The 23,395-nt window shown below is 36.8% G+C and overlaps 3 protein-coding genes and 1 pseudogene across 4 annotated transcripts in view; 1 reads left to right on the forward strand and 3 right to left on the reverse strand.

Annotated features, from left to right (window-relative positions):
• LOC122020218 (CSC1-like protein At1g32090) overlaps window positions 1-1,247 on the forward strand; it is a 39,511-nt gene extending 38,264 nt beyond the window's left edge. For both annotated transcript variants that reach the window (XM_042578046.1, XM_042578047.1), the window contains 3 exons: window positions 112-436; window positions 564-797; window positions 883-1,247. In XM_042578046.1, the coding sequence (XP_042433980.1) occupies window positions 112-436; window positions 564-797; window positions 883-1,116 (793 nt within the window). In that variant the 3' untranslated portion in view covers window positions 1,117-1,247. The remainder of the gene's footprint in view (window positions 1-111; window positions 437-563; window positions 798-882) is intronic.
• A 96-nt stretch (window positions 1,248-1,343) lies between these two features.
• Window positions 1,344-2,912, reverse strand: LOC122020219 (probable methyltransferase At1g29790). The gene is made up of 2 exons (XM_042578048.1): window positions 1,731-2,912; window positions 1,344-1,636 (listed from the first exon to the last, which is right to left on the reverse strand). Exon 1 carries the CDS (start codon window positions 2,904-2,906, stop codon window positions 1,731-1,733), a length of 1,176 nt encoding a protein of 391 aa, XP_042433982.1. The 5' UTR covers window positions 2,907-2,912; the 3' UTR covers window positions 1,344-1,636.
• Window positions 2,913-3,272: 360 nt separating this feature from the next.
• On the reverse strand, window positions 3,273-12,999 carry LOC122020220 (annotated as a pseudogene).
• A 2,304-nt stretch (window positions 13,000-15,303) lies between these two features.
• LOC122020823 (protein AE7-like) lies at window positions 15,304-22,011 on the reverse strand. Its single transcript, XM_042578851.1, has 5 exons — window positions 21,590-22,011; window positions 18,396-18,501; window positions 18,204-18,303; window positions 15,771-15,816; window positions 15,304-15,673 (listed from the first exon to the last, which is right to left on the reverse strand). Exons 1-5 carry the CDS (start codon window positions 21,711-21,713, stop codon window positions 15,573-15,575), a joined length of 477 nt encoding a protein of 158 aa, XP_042434785.1. The 5' UTR covers window positions 21,714-22,011; the 3' UTR covers window positions 15,304-15,572.
• Between the last annotated feature and the right edge of the window lie 1,384 nt (window positions 22,012-23,395).

A 23,395-nucleotide genomic window follows, 5' to 3' on the forward strand; every position in this document is an offset into this window, starting at 1 on the left:
AAAAGTCCCAATGATCACATCATATTATGCCTGGATGATGTATCATTTATTTTATAACACTATATATCTTGCTTCATCTTTTGTTAATATAATACGTGGTTATGCTTGCAGAATCCCAGCAACCATTGGTGTGGCAATACCAATGAAAGCTACATTCTTTATGACCTATATTATGTTGGATGGTTGGGCAGGAATTGCAAGTGAGATTCTTCGACTCAAGCCACTGGTCATATACCATCTCAAGAACATGTTTATAGTAAAGACCGAAAGAGATAGAGAAAAAGCTATGGATCCTGGAAGTATTGATTTTCCTGAAAACCTTCCATCATTGCAACTATATTTTCTTCTTGGACTAGTTTACGCCGTCGTCACACCAGTCCTCCTTCCCTTTATCCTAGTATTCTTCGCCTTGGCTTTTCTTGTGTATCGTCACCAGGTTAGCAACCATTCTGTGTTCTCAAATGATATTGGTTCCGGCGGATATTCCCTCTTAGCTTCAAAATGAGTAGACGAGATTGATATGAACTCCAATTGTCCCTAACACATTCTTTTTACTTCTTCAGATTATTAACGTTTATAATCAAGAATACGAAAGTGCCGGGGCGTTTTGGCCGTTCGTGCATGGTCGTATAGTCGTAAGCTTGTTGATAGCCCAATTGACTCTTATTGGTTTGCTGAGCACAAAGAAAGCAGCCAATTCGACGCCTTTACTCGCCGTGCTACCTGTATTTACAATATGGTTCCACAGATACTGCAAGAGCCGATTTGAACCTGCTTTCAGAAAGTATCCGCTCGAGGTAATGCCAAATGTTGAACTCTATTCCAAGATGCTTGCGATACAATAGCAAACTGTTTGTCTTGTATTTCTCTTGTTGATAATAGGAAGCAATGGAAAGAGACATAATGGAGCGGGAATCTGAACCAAACTTGAACCTTAAAGCTTACTTAGCAGACGCATACTTGCACCCCATTTTTCACTCATTCGAAGACGATGAAGAAGAAAAGGTTGAAGTCCGAGTGGACAAAGGCCAATCACATCTTTCCTCGCCTTCTAGGAGCGAAATGAGCACGGAATCCCCTCCGCATTATGTCTACCATTATGAATTTGAACCATGACAAACTAACTCGCTTTACAGGACTGTCTGATCCTCGACGTCAGATGTAAATCCGCATTCGGTTTGTTGCTCGGCCCTAGCTTGTGATCCAGCTTTCTTTTCCTATTCAATATAATGCTTCTTCGCCTTGAAGTTAGCTTTGTTCTTTATTTATCGTCCAGTAACATGAATAACGCAGTGCTTGTAGTTCTCAGTATATTTTCAGTGATAGGGGAACAAACAAAAAACTAATGGAACTTAAATCTATAAACTTACCCAATACTGAAGTAGTGTAAAAGAATACAAACTTGTGAATGTACAGACAAATTAGACGATCAAGAATAACTATCCACCAATTAGTCAATTAGCCCAAAATACGCATTTGACCAGGGACGACCGCGGTCGGTTCTGGGCCTTCTGGCTTCAATGAATTCTATCACAAAGCGGTACCGTCACCGCCTCACAGTAACTCAGGGGAGCGCTCATTGTAACTCGTGTTCTTCCTCAAACTACTGCCGCCTCGTCCTTACGCAGATCTAGATCTTCATTTTTTTTTCAGGAAGATAATGATAGCGATTAAGATCGATGTTCCCTTACATTTGATCAAAAAAAGGGACAGGAGATTTTTTGCCTCACCTAGTTGGAAGAAGACTTGACTCCAGCTGCAGAGGAGATCGGAGACGGCAATGGCTTTTGAAGGAGGGCGGTGAGGTACACCTCTCCGTTCTTGAGGCCGCCGCCATCCGTCTTGTTGGCCACTGCCCATTTGATACGGCGGTATCCGAAACGCGCGATGATCGGGGCGTACACCGCCTCCAGGTCGCCGGCCCGGCAGAAGAAGTGGTCCACCCATAGCAGCCCTCCCGCTCGGAGCACCCGGTCGGCGTCGTAGAGCAGGAACTCCAGCGCCGGCACTGGGATCCACCGGTTCACAGCGTGTCCCGTGCGCACCAGATCCAGAACGCCGTCCTGGACCGGGAACCGCTGCTGCAGCGGTGCGTGTAGCGGCACCAGCCCCCGGATCGCGGCCGCCTCGCTGTAGGGCGCCCCCAGATCCAGAGTGATGGTCAGCAGCGTCGCGTTGGCCAGCCGCCGGAGCTGCGCAGCGAGCGTGCCGGTGCCGCCTCCGACGTCGAGGCCGAGGCGGATCGGAGCGGCGCCGGCGGATCTGGCGAGGTTGAGCAGCTGGGTGAGGGGTAGATCGAGAACCGATCGGGCGGAGAGGAAGCGGGTCGATTCAACCTTGGGGTCGAAGCCGAGAGAGGCGGAGAGGCAGGAGAAGGAACGGCACGGGGCAGAGGAAGGCCAGAGGACGGCGGCATCAGGGAGAGGGGCGAAGGGGTCAGAGGGGAGCGAGGTTAGGGGTTTTGGGGCGGTAGGGGAGAAGCAGCGGCGGCGGGGGAGCGGATGGCAGCCGCGAAGGATGAGCGCCTCGGCTAGGGCGCGGGCGTCGTCGCCGGGGCAGGCGGCGAAGGGAGTGTAGTTCATGTAGCGGTGGAGGAGGTCGGGGTGGTCGGAGCAGGCGGAGGCGATGGGAGCGATGCGAGCGTAGATCAGGAGCTCCGGCGGTGGCGCGGCGGCGGCCGCGGAGGAGGAGGAGGAGGAACGGAGGCGGGAGAGGTGGGAGATGGTGGCGCGTATTGTGTGCAGCTGGCGGAGGAGGTGATCGGGGACGTCCGCGGGAGCGGAGGAGGAAGTGGCGGCGGTGGCGACGCTTCGGGTGGAGGAGAGATGGTAGAGGGAGAGGATATTGGTGGCGACCATGGCAAGCAAGAGAAGAAGATTGAGGCCCATTCCGACCGCCATCGCCATGGCCTCGCTCTCTCGCTTTTGCCACTTCTAACACTGGAGTCAGTGTTACGTCCGTGGTGGTTAATTATGGGTAATGGCAGGCATGTGAGAATTCCGATGAGGTCACGTGACGGGAGCTGCTGGGCTGCATTATCTTGGCGATGCAACGCGGTCTCACCGACACGATTTATCTTCGTATCTGCATTAAATTGACTTTCTTGACAAAGTTAAGCGGCAGAAGGAAAGTCGACTGCCGTTTCAATAGATGAAAAAATCTCATCAAAATCCCCAAACGGGAAACTAAATTATGCCAATAGCAATGATCCGAAAAATCGCGATCTTGAGCAAACAAATACAAGGTACAGTGAAGTGAAGTTACCTAGAGCATTAGATGTCTTCCCCAGGAGTCGACCCAGCAAGCTTTCTCCTCTGCTGATGTTCCGCAACTTTGTAATCCACAACCTCCCGAAACAGCTCAGAATTCAGTTAACAGTCTTTGCTTCCGTAGACAGCGGCCTGAACACTGGCCATCAACTTGGCGATTTCCCTGCCAGAAAATCCTTGAGTCTTAGCAGCAGCTTCCTTGATTACCTCTTCGGATATGCCTTTGTTGATTATCTTCTGCTGCTGAGGCTGAAATTGACCAAACCAACCGGACTTGCTCTGTCCATCCTTTGCAATGTATTTATCCATATACAATTTGAGTAACTTGTATCGCTCATCTTCCCCGGGTAATGAGAATTCAAGAACCTCATCGATGCGGTCAGCTACAGCGGAGTCAAGATCACCAGGTCGGTTGGTGGCAAGGGCAAGCACAATGTCCTTTGACTGGTCCCCAGTGCGGAAAAGGAGAGCGTTGAGAGCACTCCTTTGGGCTTCACTCATGTATGTCTTGTTGCGCCTATAAAATACAAGGCTCAGTTAAAGTTTTCTGTTATATCAAATACCCCAAGACAGCCTATGCAAAGTGAAAGAGATGCTTGTAAGCTGGCATGTTTAACTATAAAAATTATCGTGAAAAACAACTCCTATTAAAAGAAAGATTAACAACTGATATGACAATATGACGGCGCATATTTAAAGTTGGATGTCCAGGCTAATATAAACAATGATTGAGACAGAAAAAACCAGCAATAATGCTAGAGCCTAGATGATCACATAACTAGCATGTCTCGAGATTCTATTGACACAAAAAAACAACCCAATATGAACAGATTCTACACTATTCTTTATAAAGGACTATATTATTTAGAGGAAAGGATGACTCACTCGCACAAAAATGCATCTGCCTCATCAATGAAAAGAAGCAAACCTCTTTTGGATTTCTTGGCCCAATCAAACAATTGATGTATCTTGGTGACAGCTTGTGATCCCAATGGTGCAACATCACCTCCAGTCATTAGTGCATAATCTAGGCCCTGGAGAAACATCAAGCATCATGTGAATTTAAACAGTAAGTTTACTATCATTTCTCACAATGAATCATCATGAAGCAACATACAGATTTCTGAGATAATTCTCGAGCGGCCATAGTCTTCCCTGTACCAGGGGGGCCATAAAAGAGCATGTTACGAAATGGAGCCTGATGGGTCTTTGGGTTTGCAGTTGCATTGGCAAGCTGTTCAATTCTTTTTTGAAGGGATGGATGGAGGATTACATCACCTAAACCATTTCCCTTCTTTCCTGAATCTTTCCATTTCAATTTGTTTGATGTCGAGCTAACTATACGAGACAAGAAGCCAGACCAGGGGTATTTTCCTCGGGATGACTCTGATTAGTGATGGTTGACCCAAGATTCGATCAACATATCCCCAGACTACTCTAGGACCTTCTCTGATAATTGATTACAACATACAAGACAACAGAGAAAACTTAGACTAAGCAGGACCCAAATACAACAAACAAAGAGGTTACTATATTACTCTAGTTTAGTAGCAAACAAAAATCAGAATACCAGAGAATATCATTTGGACTTATTATAGGAAAGGTTCAAATTTGGGATTATTAACTAGCTTAAGTTTGATTGGACTGTACTTGTTTATATGTTTTGCAACCAGCATAATGGTAGCCCAGATTTGTCACATGAGACAAGTGATACAAGCATCTGTCTTCCCATCCCCATTGCAGAATTAACTCTAAATTTTATCTTAGTTGTAATATCTCATTTTGTTTGGTTCTTGAGTCTTTTCTAACTTGATCAAACAAATAACTATATATCATCATCAAAAGACGATACTGAGAGTTTCACATCATCAACCTATTAAGTTGCTTGCAATCAAGATTCACTTGATGTTGTATTGGACAAAGTAATTTCAAATATTCAATTCTGACAGCTTAAACAAAAAAAGTTTTCTTTCAAGTCTAACAATCTCATAAGTTAATTTGTCCATGATACACCTTATTATTGTATAATATCAGTTCATTGTCTGCTATGCGAGCTGATAATCTATCTGTGGACATGGATGGTTGACACTTCACGTAAATGTACACTACTGTGGTGCCTTGGAAAGTATTACCATAGATATATTTTGACAAATAGCAGCATCGGACATTTTGAATACAGAGATCTACTGGCTAAACAAATGCACAAGCATTTGCATTGTTTCTCATAAACAATACAGAAGTGCATAGGGCAAAGAATCCATTACCTTGTTGTGTAAACCCCTGCAGCTAGAGCAGTTACACCTCCAACAGCTACAATCAATTTGTTCTGGTCGGTGAGTATCGCTCTCAAGCCACCTAAAGTGCATTAAATTTGAATATAAAGCTTAATTATCTACATTTTACATTTACTAAATAGAAATGTAAGAAAAAGTTAGAAATTGAGATGCATTTAGCTATCAGACAAATCTATGGAAATTGAACACATTAAAGAGAAAGGATAAGAGATCACTTTGTCAGGCATATATAATAGAATACCTTAAATCATAGCCTAAACAAGATATATCAGTGATGAAAATAATTTCACCATCACAATTTTAAAGAAGTTAGATGTGCTTAGGCAATTTGTTAGAGAGTTGTGCAAGGCAATTAGAAAATCAGGTGATGAGAAAAGTGAAGCTTCAATAGATGATTAAATAGGATACAATAGGTTAAAGATGATATGAACACTTTCAAAGATAACCAATGGATTCTTACTTAGACCAGTTTAATGGATTAGAGTTATCACACTCTAATTAAAGTAATTAAAAATGTAATTTAAGAGATCTATATATGACTAGTAGTATAGCCTTGTGTAAAATTTAATGGAGGGTAAAATCCATATAGTCAAATTGAAATAGTGGTGAGCCTAGGACTAACACATATCATTGATGTTGATGTTGCATGTATGTTTAAACCAAGGTTTAAAATCTCGACCCGTACCGAGGTTTCGGTCTCAGACCGGAACGATACAGTTTCAGTATCGTATCGTGCCGTACCGATAAGGTTTCGATATATATATATATATATATTGTTGTATTAATGTTATGTAACCATATATGTAAAAACTTCTAAAATAAAATTAGACATTTATATCAATAAAAATGTGTTTTATAGGTTTAGGAACTAAGAATTTAAAAATAGAGAAGATAAGTATTATAATATTTATTATTTCAAATATCAAATTGATTCTAAGATAAAAAAAATATTATCTATAATAATTATATAAATTAACAAAAATCATAATATATATAATAATTATATAATTATAGTTTATAAATATTCTAAATAATATTATATATATATATATATATATATATACATAAAATCAAATATATTTTAAAACATTTATTTATATTTTATTTTTTTTAACAATTAATTTTTTTTAGAATTATTTATAAAATTTTAAAATTATTATAAATTTTCAAAATTATTTTAAATTTATAAAAATAATTTAAAGTTTGTTTTTAAAATTATTTTAAATTATATATTTTTACTTTAATTTTTTTATAATTTAAATAAAATAATAAAAATATAAAATTATATATTTTAATTAGATCAATTAATTAACCATTTTCTTTAATTAATTATTAATTTATATAATATAAAACTATAATTTATATAATAATTAATTAGAAATTAGAAATTATATATAAAATATAATAGTTTTATTTAAAAGTTTTAATAAACCCTAATGTTTTCCTCTCCCATCGCGATTTTGCTCTCGCCGCCGCCTCACCGCAGCCATCGCCGCCGCCGCCTCACTGCAGCCGCCGCAGCTGCCGCTTCGCACCGATGATTCGAGGTAGGTCTTCATCCCCAAATTGATTCGTTTTTTCTTCTTTCTTCCTTCTTCTTCTTCTTCTTCTTCTTCTTCTTCTTCTTCTTCTTCTTTCTTCCTTCTTCTTCTTCTTCCTTTTGTTGCGCCCGTTCTTCTTCCTTCTGTTGTGCCCATGTGACGCACGCGAAATTGTTGTGCGTGCGGTGCCGGTGCCGGTCCCGAGTCGGAACGGTAAAAACCGTCCGTTTCGGACGGTACGGTTCGAGACTTATTTCCATGGTTTAAACAGTGTTCCCAGAAAAAAGAAATGTGTTAAATATCACCTCCATTAGCACTTTTAAAATGTAGATATTGGTGATAAGTCCTGTTTTAGGTCAGGTTCAAGTCCAGCATTCATTTTTAAAGAAATAAACAGTGTAGCTATCAAAAAAAAAAAAATAATCATCATTAGCATATTCTATAACAGTAAAAATATCCTGCTTTAGCTCTGGTTCAAGTCCAGCATCCATTTTTACAGAATAAACTCTGTGCTCATCATAAAGAGATTACAATGCAACTATTATCACTGTCAATCATCATTAACAGATTTTATAACAGTATAGATATGACAGTAAGTTCTGTTTCGCAAGCTCTGCTGCATGCGCCAGCATTTTGGCCATGACAGTTACGTTGAGAATTGAATACCTCATTGGTACTATAAAAGTCACAAATTCCAGAAATAAAATCCTCTTCATAGTACCCAAGTTCATAGTTTATGATGGTTATAGAAGTCAAAAAAAGATTGTGAAAGTAGAGAGAATATGAAGAAGAAACAAATGTATGTGAAAAAAAGAAAGTTATTATATTGGAGCGGAATTATGTTCTTGTTTAAATCATTAAAAGGATAGATGTATAAGGAAAATTGATTATTAAAATGTGAACACTATCGAAAAAAATGCATGCTTTTTCCATAGCCTGAGCTGATCAGATAAGCATAAGAATTACAGTTGTGTGCATTTCTTGAAATGTTTCATTTATCTTAACCACAGTAGGGCCTGGAAGCAGCAGTTGAAGCATTGTGAATGCAATCATGCCAAATCAACAATCACCCAAGAGAAATTTTACCATCAAATATTTAACTCACCCACACAGATACACTTTATGAGAATTTTGGGATGTAATGGTACATAATTATCAGTAAATACTGAACAGTTGACTGCTTATCCAGGAATCTCTGAGTAAATGACCTTGTTGCTATAAATTTGGAGCAGTTGCAAAAAAGAACTTATCAATTATGACATATATACATTAGATAAACTGAATGAAATGAATGAACAAGGATACTGGATCATTTGGAACTTCAGAAGTGTTAAGTTTGTACCTCCAATATGGTCAAAGGTTGTATTAATTGCTGATATCCACTTTTCTCTCTCAGCATTAGCCCGTTCTACAAGCATTCTTCTGTTTACTTCTTCAGATAATTTTGCTTCATGTGCTCTTCCTTCAGCTTCTGCCAATGCTTTCACTCGAATAGTTTCACGTTCTATCTCTGCCTTTTCCCGTTCTGTCTGTCTACGCTGAGCTTGAATTTGTTCTTCAGTAGCACGACGAATCTGTTCTTGTCTAATTGATGATTCTTCTTGCATTTTCACAAGTTCTTGATTTCTTGCCCTTTGACTCTCATGCTCTGCCTGCACAAAGAACAAAACAAATTAACACATGGGGGTCGTAGACAATTAGAATAAAAAACATTACTCAGTGTACCTGCATTCTCTTTCTTGTTAATTCATCCTCCTATCGAGCCATTTGGGCCTTGGTTTGGGCCTGCTGTTGAACTAGCTTTTTCTGTTCCTCATAGATCACCCTTTGCCTGTCCTGCAAGATGGTGATATCAGCCACAGTAAAGCAAAAAATCCAATATGCTAATTTGATTGAAAGAAGTTGAGACATGAAATATCTTGACAATCCATATTAAAGCATGCAGTTTGGAGATGTGGAACATGATAATGAAACAAATAGTACACAAGGCAAACAAATAATGAGATGGAGACAACAGCCACAAAACAAAGCAAGATTCAATGTGTTAATCTGACCAAATGGAAGGTGAAACAAAGTTTAAAATAGCATGTTGTGTCGCCTGGTATAGGCGAAATATCATGTTCTGCCCGCCGACCGAAATTGGCACTCCCACGCCTGAGGTAACGCGATCAAGGAGGCGTTGCGTGTGCCTCGCAGAGGCCTTGCGATGGCCTCACAGCCGCCGCAGAGACCTCACGATGACCTCGCGACCACTGCGAAGGCCTCATGAGGATCTTGCAGCAGCTATGAAGGCCTTGCGATGGCCTCACGATTGTCGTGGAGGCCATGCGGAGGCCTCGTGATGGCCTTGCGGCCTCCGCAGAGGGCTCGCACGAGCCTCACGGCTGCCGTAGATGCCACACGCAGGGCTCGCATTCACTGGCGGCCTGGAACATGGAGTCAACTTAGTTTTTAATTAAAAAAAACTTAGATTAATAATTTCAATAAACTCCTACCTATAATTGAGATAATTTAATAACCTTAATTAAACACTAATAAAACTATCCCATTATATATTTATTTATTTATTTTTAGTTTATATTTTATATTTTAAAAATATTGAAACCATATCGGCACGACACAACACGATACGATACCCAAATCGTATCGTTTTTGTTCAGGACCGAAACCTTGGCAAGTGTCGAGATTTTAAACCTTCGGTGAAACATAAAATCTGAATGACAACCAATTTCATCTATAACAATATGTTAGTGGCACATAATATCAGAGGGAAACAACATGATCTCAGAAGGTGATCAACTAGTGACCTAGTTATTCCTCCTGTGCTATACAGAGACTTTGGTGGACAACTAATCAGGACCTTAATAATCAAATAGCAACTAGTAGGCAATCAAAGAAACGTCTTGATAGCAAAGCTGCAAAAGTAACTGCATGTGCTACAAGATAACAAGAATCATCCTGATCTTTGGAGAACTGAAGTCTCTTGAGTTCAAATCTCGAACGTAGAAGAAAAAAGAAAAAAGAAAAAAGAAAAAAGAAAAAAGGAAAAAGAAAAAAGAAAACTCAAAAACATAAGGACAAAGAGAACTGAAGTTTTTTTTAAAAAACATCTGCACGGGGAAAGAATATTTATGTGGATTGAGATATTTTCATTAAAACTGAATAGGAAAAGAAACAATTTTGCTTGGAAAAGAAAATAAAATTTCAGTACAGAGCCAGCCACATAGAACTCCTCAATGAATGCTGAAAAGCTAAAACAGGTGAACAGAAAATTATCATAAGAAAAAAATATAAAAAATCTCACAAGTAGATTGATTTTACTTAAGAGTTAAGAGCGAGAGTTGAAAATCATGAACTAAGCATGGTTCTAAAAGTGGCTACCTGAGCTTTTGAAAGAGGACTGTATAGCTGTCACATATGACATGCTCATTTTTGAATCATTTAGACCAGCTTAGACTGAACCAATTGACTTACAACTCAAAGCTAACTATTTGTAGCTTAATTCATAAGTATTTACTTAATTTGCAAGTAATAAACAATTTAGATGGTAACGATATGCATGCATACATCATCTATCTATATCATTGACTTATATTGATTATATTCCTTTTTATAGGTTGGTCATTTTCATCAATACAATTTTTAAAATATTTTTAATATTAACTGCATATGCCCAATGTATTGCATATGCACTATACAGTAGGTTGATCACAAAATAGCACCTGCATACATTTTCTCAAATTGTGGAAATAAATATTACATCAGGGTAATTTTACATTGGAAACAATTAGGCAAGGCTCATTCAGCAAAAAAAACTCAGGTTACAACCTTTTGCCTCATTAGGGTGAAGATGTAACAAATTACTCAAAAGAGTAAAAAAGCAACCCCAATGAAACATGAATTGGTTTTCTAAGTTTGAAGATGATGTCTTTGTTCCTTAGGTATTTCATCCAAATACAATTCAAGGACCCCACATTGAGACTTCAATGTCCAAATAACTACAAAGTGAAAATATTTTTTCAAAAAAAGTTTACATAACATATAGCCAACTTAGCTTGTCAATTCAACAACTTCAGTGGCTTTATTTGGGTAAAATTGTATGGTTATCAATATTATACCAAAGATGACTACAAATGAGAAAGACATGATGCATTAGCTCCTTCAGTCAGACACTCACACAACTTAGAACAATCCGTCAAAGGGAAAAAAAATCCATACAGCTTATATAAGAATGAAAAGTTTATTTTTCAACCAGAACAATCCCTCTTACTTTCCACAATAGTGAGCGCCTCAGGTAGATTACTTCACTCCATGGAAACTATTCTAAGAGATTCACAATCTGTAATCCTATACATCTATATCAAATACTTACAAGTACAAAATCTTTAACTTCCATCCTTGGAATTTGATGTCAAAAACATTGACTTGTGGTCATGAATAACTGCAAACCTTTCAAGTATAAATAATCATAAAATTTGAGTAATATATGACGGAAACATAGGTCAGAAGGCTATGATTTTGTGAATTCGACCCAGTAGTCTAAAGAATTCTAGTTAAGACCTAACTTTAAAAGCATATGTCAAATAGAAACATATCAGAAGAGATGAGAAATGGACTCATAACAGTGCATTAATAAATTGCCTTCATGAGTGATTGTTTAAACCACAATTATTTCTAATTCAAGCCCCAGTACACAACTTGAGAGTCTAACTGGGAGTTTAACCAGTGGCAACTGAACACACCAAAAACCTATTAGGATGTTAAAATCCTTGCCGTTGCTCAACTTCAATAAATAAGAGAATAAAAAAATCCTTATTATGTCACTTGACTCCTCATAGTTGATCAGCAAAGAAATTACCTTATCATAGCCAAAAGCCTAAAATATAAATATGCATCATACACAATAGTTCAGTAATTTCTCATAAGTTTGCTTGTATGTGAGATTGAAAGCATATCCACGAAAGATGACAAGGACCTGTTGCAGAAATAAACCTAGACTTGAATGAGAAGTGAAATGGCGCCACAGAGTTAAGAAACTATTGCGGCCTAGAAAAGAAGACACCTTTAAAAAAGGAATGGCAGTCATCACAAATAGTCGTTCCTTCCAAGAACCTCCGAGGAGGACTAAGCAGTTAAGATACATGGAAGTGTTCCAAAAGAAGTAAGCATCTATGCGATGCAGCTCCAACTAAGTAAGCAGGGTTCGCATAAATTTGAGATATTCACAAACTGGCGTCTTACGGTTTCATGCTGCGCTTGCAAAGCCTGAAACTCTGCCTTATTTGCCGCCAACTCTACTTGCCTTGTCTCTTCTTGCTTCTTCATCAACTCAAACACCTAATACGCAGAAGGCAAAAAGGAGGAGTAAAGTAACAACCCTTAGGTTTCGGAAAAGGAAAACCGAAATCAAAGGAAACACTGAATTGGATCGGTGCACACCTTTTTGGCCTGCGACGAGCTGTTGATCTCGCGCAAGGCCTTCGCACCCCTCTCCAGGGCCTCCGGATCGAAACCGGCGGCAGAGGTCCGAGGGTTGTCGTTACGAACACGAGGCACCTCCTCCGGCGAGGCCTCTGCCGGAGGAGGACCTCGTCGGGCAGAGCCGGAAGCTGTCGGTGCAGCCGTAGACGATTGTGAGAAGGGAGGGAACCTGAAGGAACCGCCGTCAGCGTAGGCGTGGTCGGCAGCAAGGGCTGAGGAGGCGACGGCAGAGGCCAACATTGCCGACCGAAAACCCGCCATAGTACTGCGTTTTCCTCCCTCACAATGACCGTGGGTCCGGTCGGTGGGGGCCCTGGGGGCGAGGGTTTCGCCTTTTGCTGCAACGATCGATGGTGGCAAATCGCGGTCGGCAAGGGGAAGAAACTTACAGGGTTTAAGGAGAGGCAAACTGCATTCTTGGGTTACAAGTAAGTTATAATTCCATGGCGTATACTCCCACTCAGTTGAGTTCGAGCTGGGTTAGACTGAAATTTAAATTGATTTTTTTTAATTAATTGGGTCGGTTTTTAATTTTCTAATTAAATAAAATTAAATATAAAAAATAAAATGAAATATAAAAAAGTATAAAATTCCCATGACTTGATGATGGTTTTAAAAAATAATTTTTATTTTAATTAAATTTTAAAAAATTGATTAATTCAATTTTTAATTGTCCAATTTGTTTAATTTTTATTAAAAAAAGTAATTCATTCGATTGATTAGAACCAAAAAAAAAAAAAAAAATCAATCTATTGTACATAAGGGTGGATTTAGACGTCCTGGGATTATGGTGTCGCAATAGCAATAGAACATCCAAATTATCAATCAATTATCAATGATTTGAACTTTAGTCATGGTATATTTGTAGAATTTTTTTCTCCCAATGAGAGGCGTAATCAAAGGATGTTGAACTTCTGGGTTGGCCACCACGTACGCTTTCCGATTTATCCTGATGACCAGTAGAAATTTTTTGTAAGATCGGATAGGTCACCCCAGAGATAGTCAATGAGGTTAATGTATTTGTAGGAATTTTTCTTCTAAATGGGAGCGTAACCAAATAATGTTGGGCTTCTAGGTTGGCCGTTACATACGCTTTCCGATTTATCCTGGTGACCAGTGAGAAACTTCCGTTGGATCGAATCGGTCACTCTTAGAAATAATTAATGAGACTAATTAGAATTATCATAAAAATGGATTTAGACATGTCAAGATTATGGTGCATGAAGGGGTATCATCCAAATATTTACAATTTGATTTTCAGTTATAATATATTTATAAAAAAAAAATTCATAATAGAACGTAATAAGGGGATGTTAAATTTTTAGATTATATGTTATAAGTACTTTTTGATTTAATCTGACGATTAATAAAAAAATTTCATAAGAAGAAGTTGATAGCTCCAGATTCAACGTTATTGATTAATTACAAGGACGACTTTAGGCCTAGACCCCGGTCTGTAAGACGATTAAGTCGAGCATTTATGATGACCCTGGGAAGCAAAGATGCTTTGTTTTTTCGTTTTCAGAGTCGTCATATATATGTTGATTGAAAAGTTTGATCTCCAATATTTTATAAAAGACAAAAAAAGATTAATAAGAAATGCAATTGAAGTATTACAAATAATTAGTCAAAGGTCTGATTAAAATAAATTTCAACCATTTTAGAGTTAGGTTAATGATCGACGAAGATTAATAAGGGGCTGTTTGTTTGGGGGGTTTGGAATAGGAATGGAATGAAACATGGTGTTTGGTTTGGGAAAATAATGATGGGTCCCACGGATTCATTCCTCTAAACATAGAAATGGCCATTACCCATAGAAATGGGAGGTATGAGAATCATTCTCATTTCATTATTATTGACAATCATTCTTATCCTCATTCTGTTTTTCTTACCCGAACCAAGCACCCCCTAAGTGTGTTACATACAACCTAACTTTTAGAGTACTTGTATTTGTGTTTACTTTTTTTGATTTTTATTGATACTATAGAATAATTATTTTTTTATTATAAATATCGTGAAAATAATACTTGGAAGTAAAATGGAGGAGGGTTTTTTAGACACGTTACTAAGATATATTGAGTGAGAAATTATTAAAAATATGAACATAAAAGTTAGGACATTTTGAAAATTTAAAAAATGTTAAATTATTTATTTAAAGAATTATATTTGAATATATTTTTAAGTAACTTTTAGCTTTCTTTTTTGGTAATATATTAACTTTGAGCATTTTTTATTTTTAAATTATTTTATTTTTATTATTGAAAGTTATATATACACCGTACCTTATAATAATTATTTCATCACTCTGCCCCTCTAAATGGCAATTTTATCATTGTCAAGACTCAAAAATAGTCAGATTTTGGCAACAAGCTTATTTCACTATGCAACCTGAATTATTGGATTTTGGCAAAAATAAAAATAAAAAATAAAAAAATGAGCACATCGATTGGAACTTAATCAAATTATCTCATCAGAAGGAACTTAATTTTTGAATTAAAAAACCAAATTTATTGTTAATAAGTTGTTTGCATTTCTATTTTGTAGATTTTTTTTTTCACATCACATAAAGGAAGAATGATGCAGACGCGAAAACGATACTGGTCAAAATAAAAAGTTCTAGCAAATGTTAGTGATCTATGAATGGAAGCACCAAAAAAATAAAATAATGTGCTAAACAAAGCTGAATTATATTACCTGGAAGCACTAAAAGGCACAATATATAATAGAATAAATTAATTTATTATCGATTGTATTTACCTGAAATAGCTGTTCCATATTCCAAATTACATCAGAAAAATGGTTCCTTTTGTCTTTCACTTGCAAAACGCTCTGGAAAAATAAAAAATACACAAACCACGCCTGTGGCTCTACAGGAGAAACAATAACACATGCAAGGAATGAGGAATTCTAATCATGCATTCTTACGTGGGCACGAAAATTTCGCATATTAAATGTCGCAGCTGAAATATAATTACTCTCTGAATTAATCAGGCAAAAGTTGGCTCTAAGCACGAATCCACCATTTCCTGTAGGTTTGGATTCTCCAGCGCTGCTGCAACGCGCTCTTTGTCATTTAACTGCTTGTTCACTGGAATAATGCGAAATGACATTGAGTAAGAATGAAGCACAGAAAAACAAAGAGGGAAAAACAGTGTGCCAACAGCAAAAACAATATGGTATTGTACCCGCGGCTTCTGTTGCATGCGTTCCAGGAGCCACCCGGATGTCCACCTACAAAAAGATTTAGCCCCATTCAAGGAAGAGAATTAATGAACACGGTAAAAATAACAGGAGGATCGGCAGGAAACTGCATCCAAACGTGGTAAAAGGGTACGCTGAAAGGACATCTGTAGTCATGCTGGTTCAAAACATATAATTCAGTAGAGTTGAGTTACGGCTAAATTTGCCTTTTTGTTGCAGTTGCCTAATAATCAGCTTAATTTCTAAACACAATATAACTTAAACGATTATTAAAAAATTTGACTGATGATTGGGGGCACAGGTAAAAATTGAATGGTTGCTGCGATCACTCTATTAGTAAACAAATCCAATCACTCTGAAGTCTAAACCTCTCAATGTTTTCCACTATCTAAACCCCCTTTGCTTGCCACAGAATTGCCACAAGCCATGATACTACAACGGGACCAAATTCCACAATCAGTAGCGAATTCCTCTATACCAACAACCTCATCTTCTAAATTCTCACTGTTCTCTAATATTGGTCCTTCACAATCAGTAGCGAATTCCACCATACCAACAACCTCATCTTCTAAATTCTCACTGTTCTCTAATATTGGTCCTTCCGCATCGGCCTCGAGGTTCAACTAACATCTTCTGTTGGAGTCGGAGAGCACCAGACTGCTGCTGTTCCACTACGTGGCAACCTCCTTTAACCTCCACCATCTAGACCCCAATGTCTCGAGTGAAATCAGTTTAGCTTTTGCTTTTATATTGTGTTGCTTTACATCAGCCAAGTAGAAAGTTCAGAGCCCCAATTGCAATTCATACATAATCAGGTAGTTCCGACAGATTATGTTAAGAAGTTCATAACATGTGAGCATAGTTTGCAAAATCTGTATCAGCATGTCAAAATATCTACTTATGGGATCGATAGAATCAATAATTATTGGAACTAATAGAAAAAATGTTTAGTGTATAAAATAAAAGTATTTATGCAATATATTTACACTATAATGTATCACTAGCATACTACTATTAATAATATATATATATATATATCAAAATGTTAAGAGTATATAACTAAAAATATATTGGCAATGATGAACAAAATTAAATTATAAAATTCATAATAAAAATAGTTGAAGTGTATTAGATCACCTAAATGTAGTGTAATAATAATTATATTGTATTCCCTTACCTGATTAATAAGAAACAACATTAAATATTTCAGGTCTGATTTGGATCCAACTGGAAGGATAAATATCAAAATCAGCCGAGTTTTCAAGCTATGCCTGCTATAATCTAAACAAATTTGAAATCTTACAGGTATATATCATTGTCATCAAATAGTGTATGTCCCAACTTTTCAGAGTCCACTGCATAAATCTTATCACTACATAGAGCTCTATGCAACCCTACATCATTAGCCCTGCTTGAATCAATAATTTTTTTTAATAATAATTATAAACAAATTTTCAAGCTATGCCTGCTATAATCTAAACAAATTTGAAATCTTACAGGTATATATCATTGTCATCAAATAGTGTATGTCCCAACTTTTCAGAGTCCACTGCATAAATCTTATCACTACATAGAGCTCTATGCAACCCTACATCATTAGCCCTGCTTGAATCAATAATTTTTTTTAATTACACTGGTGAATGTGATACGATCTGATTTTTCAATGACTGTTGAAGTTCTTTAGTATCCCTTTACCCATTATGTTTTTTGCTCTAATTGATTTGACTTTGCTCACTATATTATGTATTGATTACCTTTAAACATGTTTATATCGTCTCAACCTACTTTGTCTCATTTAATCATCTATTAACACTACACCTAATTGCTCTGACACATTTTTTTTAATCTTAGTTGTTCAAGTAACTCCACGGGTCCATCTTATAACTTTTGTCTTGGCTATATCAAACTTTTGATACGTATTAATTTCTAACACCTAATATTTTGATTCATAAAGTATTGCAAACCATAGCACAATCATATTATTGCTCATTCTCTATACCATTAATAATATTTTCATCATTATCATGCCCCCTTATTAAATAATAAGATAAAGACATTTAAAACTCTTATTTATGGAAATTCGTATCCATCTTAACCTACTGAAACTATGCTCAATTTTTATTCTCCTTACGCTAAAGCCTTTAGTATCAAGTTTTCCTTTTTATAATTCAAGCTTCAAATTCAATACTCTCATCAATAAACCAAGGAAGTATACTTGTATGATTGGTTAGTTTACCTAGTACTAACATAAAAAAGATAGGAACTTAAGGCCGACTCTTGGTGTATAACTTATAGCTATATAAAAAATCATTTGTCATGCTTCTAGTAGTTCTAACATTGGGCATGCATATTGATACAGGTGGTAATGAGCAGATTTCACAAACACTTTATTAATTGATTTTGCATGGCACTCAAACCTTGTAACGAGAAGGAAGACTGCGCATAAGCTTTACTCGCAAGCAAAGTCCAATAATAGTGGCCATACTGCAATGCTCTATCGTGGGTGTAAAAGTGACCCTGCACATATACAAACAGATACTCAACAATAAATCTCATAACCAACTAGGTAAATGACCCTATTAAAGTGAAGGAAAAAAATGCTGACTTGCCTAACATGACTCTCTTTATCATTGACTTCAATTGACTCTTCTGTTACCACTTTCAACTCTTCCAATGAATATGGGTGCTCTGGGTCCTTGATATCTCTTACATGATCTGTGAGCATTAAGTAGTTGAAGCATCTAAGTAAAATAGAAGAAAAAATATAAAATTGTGACATAGTAATCAGATCTCAATGCCAGTACCCAAACTGACCAAAACCACAATCCCCAATTAATATTGCCAAAATATAAAATATAAAAATTAGTGCGTAGATGACACTGAAAAAAATGCAAAAACAAATGATCCGACAGTCTTATCATCTGACGATTACTATTCATCATACTAACAGCATATCAATATTGCTGGTTTTTGTTTAACAAGTCATGCCTACTCTTAACTTCTTGTCTACTCAACTTCTTGGCAGTAATCCACATAACAGTAGCCCAAATGAATGGAGGTGAATACACAAAAATGATGTTTGTAAATGCGAAGTTTTGAAGATTACACAAATTTTGGCGTTGGCTAGGAGTACATAAAATAATCCCAAATACCAAAAAGAGAACATGTAACTTACTCTATTAAAGGTATTATTCGTGATTACTTTTTATGAAAATAAAATAAGTCAGACAATCCGTGATGAAATTGATAACTACATATTGATTCGAATTTTAAATCAGAAAAATACTTTTGTTGAAGGTATTTTGTTGCCCCTGAATATGGATGAATATGTTTCACAATAATATCTTTGACAAAAATAATTTGGATGAGCATGTTTCACAATGATATCTTAGATTCTTAATAACTCTTTCTCCCTGACCATCAGTCCATGGATTCACTAATTCAGTAGCAATTTCTAATGACACATGAATAGCTTTAATTTTTCCAAGCGTCACCTAGAGAATATATCTTCATGAGTTTCTCCACAATTCTACCATATGCAAGTTAAGAAACACTTTCTTCTAAAAAAATGAAACGCAATTCATAAATCATTTAGAACAAAGATCCTCCAGTCGAATATTGTCTATTGATGCTTTTCAGATACAAAGGACACAGTTTAAATTACCATTCCTCATAGGTCATATGTTAAGTAGGATACAATTTACCAAAGGGCGCATGTAGATTTTTAAATTTACCAAAAGACATACGCTACTTTGGTATTTACCAAAGGGTGCATGTAGATTTTTAAATTTACCAAAAGGCATACGCTATTTGGTATTTACCAAAGAACGTACTTTTAAGTACATTTTCTATTTTATCCTTCTGACAAATCTGACTTTTTCTTTTTCACTGTCGTTTCTCTCTCTCTCTTCTATTTACTCTCTCCTATACATGCAACCAATCTAATTTTTCCTCTTCGCTCTTCTCTTTCCTCTCTTTTTTTTTCCATGCATGCATGCATAACATAGGCTTGATATATAAATCATATTAGTCCCACAACGTTTAGAGTTTAGTTATTTTTTGATAACATTTTAATACATTTGGAGAAGTCGAAATAATCAATAGATGACATATTTGACTTCTTTACAACCCCAGAAATCAATAGAAACTGATCCATTATTTATTTCGGCTTCTACAGAGGTGTAAAATTGTAATAATGATGAATTAGAAAAAATCCTCATGCGTGGGCCTGATATGAATCGTATCGGGCCAACGTATGAGGATTGTTTTGTTGATTCTTTCTTATTATATTTTAACATCTTTTAGAAGTCGAAATAAACAATGGATAGCATATTTGAACTCCTTGCAACATCAGAAATCCATAGAACTGAAATGGATGCAATCGGAGCTTTTTAGGTCCATCAGTAGATTTTAATCGAAACTCACTGATCGACCTAGAGACCTCAGATTGCAGCCATTTTAGGTCCTATGGATTTTTAAAATTGCAAGGAGTCCAAATTTGCTCTCCATTGTTATTTTTGGCATTCCTAGTGGTGGACTAGAGGTTTTGAAAAAACTAAATCTCTCTTTCTTTTCCTTTTTTTCTGTTGTTGGGCCAGATATCTCCCCATATCAGGCCTACATTAGACCTGATATGAAGAGATATCAGGCCCAACGTGGGCATGGACCTGATATCTCTTCAGGCCCAATAATAGAAAAAAAAAGAAAGAAAGAATGATTTAGTTTTTTCAAAACCTCTGGTCCACCATCAAGAATGCTGAAAATAATAATGGAGAACATATTTGGACTCCTTACAATTTTATAAATCCACAGGACTTGCAATGATTACAATCTGAGATCTCTAGGTCGATCAGTGGGTTTCGATCGACCTAGAGACCTCATATTGCAACCATTTCAGGTCCTATGAATTTCTAAAATTGCAAGGAGTCTAAATATGCTCTCCATTGTTATTTTCGACATCCTAGTGGTGGACCAGAGGTTTTGAAAAACCTAAATATCTCTTTCTTTATTTTTTCCTTTTTTCTGTTATTGGGCCTGAAATGAAGAGATATCAAGCCCAACAATAGAAAAAAAGAAAGAAAGAGAAATTTAATTTTTTCAAAACCTCTGGTCTATTATTAAGAATGCCAAAAATAACAATGGAAATAATATTTAGACTCCTTGTAATTTTAGAGATCCACAATACCTTAAACGACTGCAATCTGAGGTCTCTAGGTCGATCAGTGAATTTCGATCAAAACCCACTAATCGACCTAGAGACCTCAGATTGCAACCATTTTAGATCCTGTAGATTTCTAAAATTGCAATGAGTTTAAATATACTCTCTATTGTTATTTTCGGCATTCCTAGTGGAGGACCAGAGGTTTTGAAAAATCTAAATCTCTCTTTTTTTTTTTTTTTTTTTCTGTTGTTGGGCCTGATCTCCTATAACAGGGTTGAGAAAACAAAAATTGAAAAAAAAAAAAAGATAAAAAAGAGGACAGGAAAGAGAAGATACATTGCATGCATAGGAGGAAAGAGAAGAGAGGGAAATGAGAAAAGGAAATCAATTAAATTTGTCAGGAGGGTATAATAGAAAGACCATCGTAAAAAGGTGCATCCTTTGATAAATATCAAAGTAGTGTGCACCTTTTGGTAAATTCAAAAATCTAAGTTCGCCTTTTGGTAAATTGCCAATATAACTTTTAAGTTTCCACAACATAATCAGTGATACCTTCATATAACTAAGAAATTCACACGATGATTTCTGAAGCAACTAAATAGATCAAATAAAGCGGACAATTTGCGATGCTAAAAAGGGTACCGAAAATTTCTAGCAGATCAATAGGCTCTTCCGCATACTCATCTGTTACGGCTGCAAGACCACGAGGTCGGCGTTCTTTTTTCTGATAAACTACGGGATTAGCATTGATCAACCCGACAACCATTTTTCGCTGTTCAGATGAAGTAAGGCGTAAAAGGGGCAGCGACCGCGACGGCACCGCGGCCGGAGGGGCAAGCCGATAGCGTAGTGAAGCGAGACAGGGAAGAAGAAAGTGCAAAGCGGTGGCCTAGCCGCGATCCGGAGGAGGCGTGCTGTCGGTGGATGAGCTGCTTTCGCGACAGGAGAGGAGAGCGATCGACTGCGAACGGGAGGAAGAGACCGTAGGGTTAGAGTGGGACGAAGGTGGCTCGTCGTATCGGATGACCGAAATCCCGAACCGGTTGGAACCGGGCAGGAGTTGATTTATTCGACAAGAAAATTACAATTCTAGTCTTACCCTTTAAATTGCGTGGCGTGCAGTTTAAGGACGTATTTATATATAGCGGTAAATCTGGCTGGCCAGATTCTGGTAAGCTGAATTTATTAATTAAAAATTTAATTAAGTATTATTATTACAAATTAATTAAGATTTATTTTTGAAATTAAATATGGAAATGGATGAAAAAGTATATAATAAACTTATAAAATATAATATTATTTAGACACATTCAATAATACGTTCACTTTTTCCAATTTTAATTTTGGTACGAGTCAATTTACATTTTGCGTCTAATAATTTCTAATATTTTTTAATCTCAGTCTTTTTTTTCTTTAGATTTGAAATTTTTTATAGAAAAATATCCAATTGACTGTCAAATAATGAGTTATAAATTAATTTGAGGATTTTTTTTTTTTTGATTCATGTGGCTTTTTATGAGTCAATTTACTCAAATCCTATTTCCTACATCCACATCTCCATTCTGTTAGGTCTATACTAACTGCCATAATAACATGAAACTTGGTAATAAAAGTTATTTACTTTGCCTTTAATTGGTATGCAATCTCTAGTCTTTATCAAATTCTTCTCAATTAGTTTTCTTATCCCCATCTTTGTCAAATTCTCTTCTGGATTAGACCTAAAAAAGCTACATGGTCATAAAAAATTAAAACCTCCAAATTCAATCTATAACTCAGTCATCTGAAAATTTCAGTGAAAAATTTTGATTTCGGAGAAAAAAGATTAAAATTAAAAATATTATAAATTATTGGACTAAAAATATAAATTGACTCTAACAGGACTAAATTAAAAACAGTTCAAGTTACAGGACCGAGAACAAACGTGGAAGTGATATTTCAGGAGAAAACAATCATATAAGCCTATGCCACTGGCTTTTTATCAATTGTAAGCTTGAAAGATTGACAATGGTTTTAGTAACAGAAATGATTGCTGTTAAAACAACGGTAAAAAAACAAGAAGATTGCTGTCAAAAAGGAAATGGTAGTCTTGCCGGATAGAAACTGTAGGCAAAACAACCAAAAGGCTATGTAAAAACATCAAAGCTTCCAGCACCATGATATTATTATTCATACGTTGTGTAGATCCATACAGACGAGCTGTGTTGATCCATGCACATCCATTTCTCCCTGTGTGGTGGACTCGACCTCCTCTGTGTCTAGTGGCAGAGAGCTAGACACCAAAAATTGCTCCCAGAACTCACTGATAATGCCAGGAAGCTTCTCCTCATCATTGTATATGTTAATGTCAGTTTCTGTTGATAAATAATCCATCTCCAAAGGCCCAATCTCTTGAAAGGATGAGGCATTCTGGTTAGCACACAAGTCCTGTGACTTTCCCACTTCCAACTT

Source organism: Zingiber officinale, chromosome 9A, assembly GCF_018446385.1.
Source record: "Zingiber officinale cultivar Zhangliang chromosome 9A, Zo_v1.1, whole genome shotgun sequence".
NCBI classification, from domain to species: domain Eukaryota; kingdom Viridiplantae; phylum Streptophyta; class Magnoliopsida; order Zingiberales; family Zingiberaceae; genus Zingiber; species Zingiber officinale.

Bases quoted from the DNA above. Each gene is read 5' to 3' on its own strand.
- LOC122020823 (XM_042578851.1), bottom strand. From the start codon at position 21,713: ATGGTTGTCGGGTTGATCAATGCTAATCCCGTAGTTTATCAGAAAAAA. The intron at 18,502-21,589 runs GTACCCTTTTTA...TAATGCTCACAG, and splicing joins TGATCTGCTAGAAATTTTCG to ATCATGTAAGAGATATCAAG. The intron at 15,817-18,203 runs GTTTGAGTGCCA...ATCTTTTTGTAG, and splicing joins GTCTTCCTTCTCGTTACAAG to GTGGACATCCGGGTGGCTCC.
- LOC122020219 (XM_042578048.1), bottom strand. From the start codon at position 2,906: ATGGCGATGGCGGTCGGAATGGGCCTCAATCTTCTTCTCTTGCTTGCC.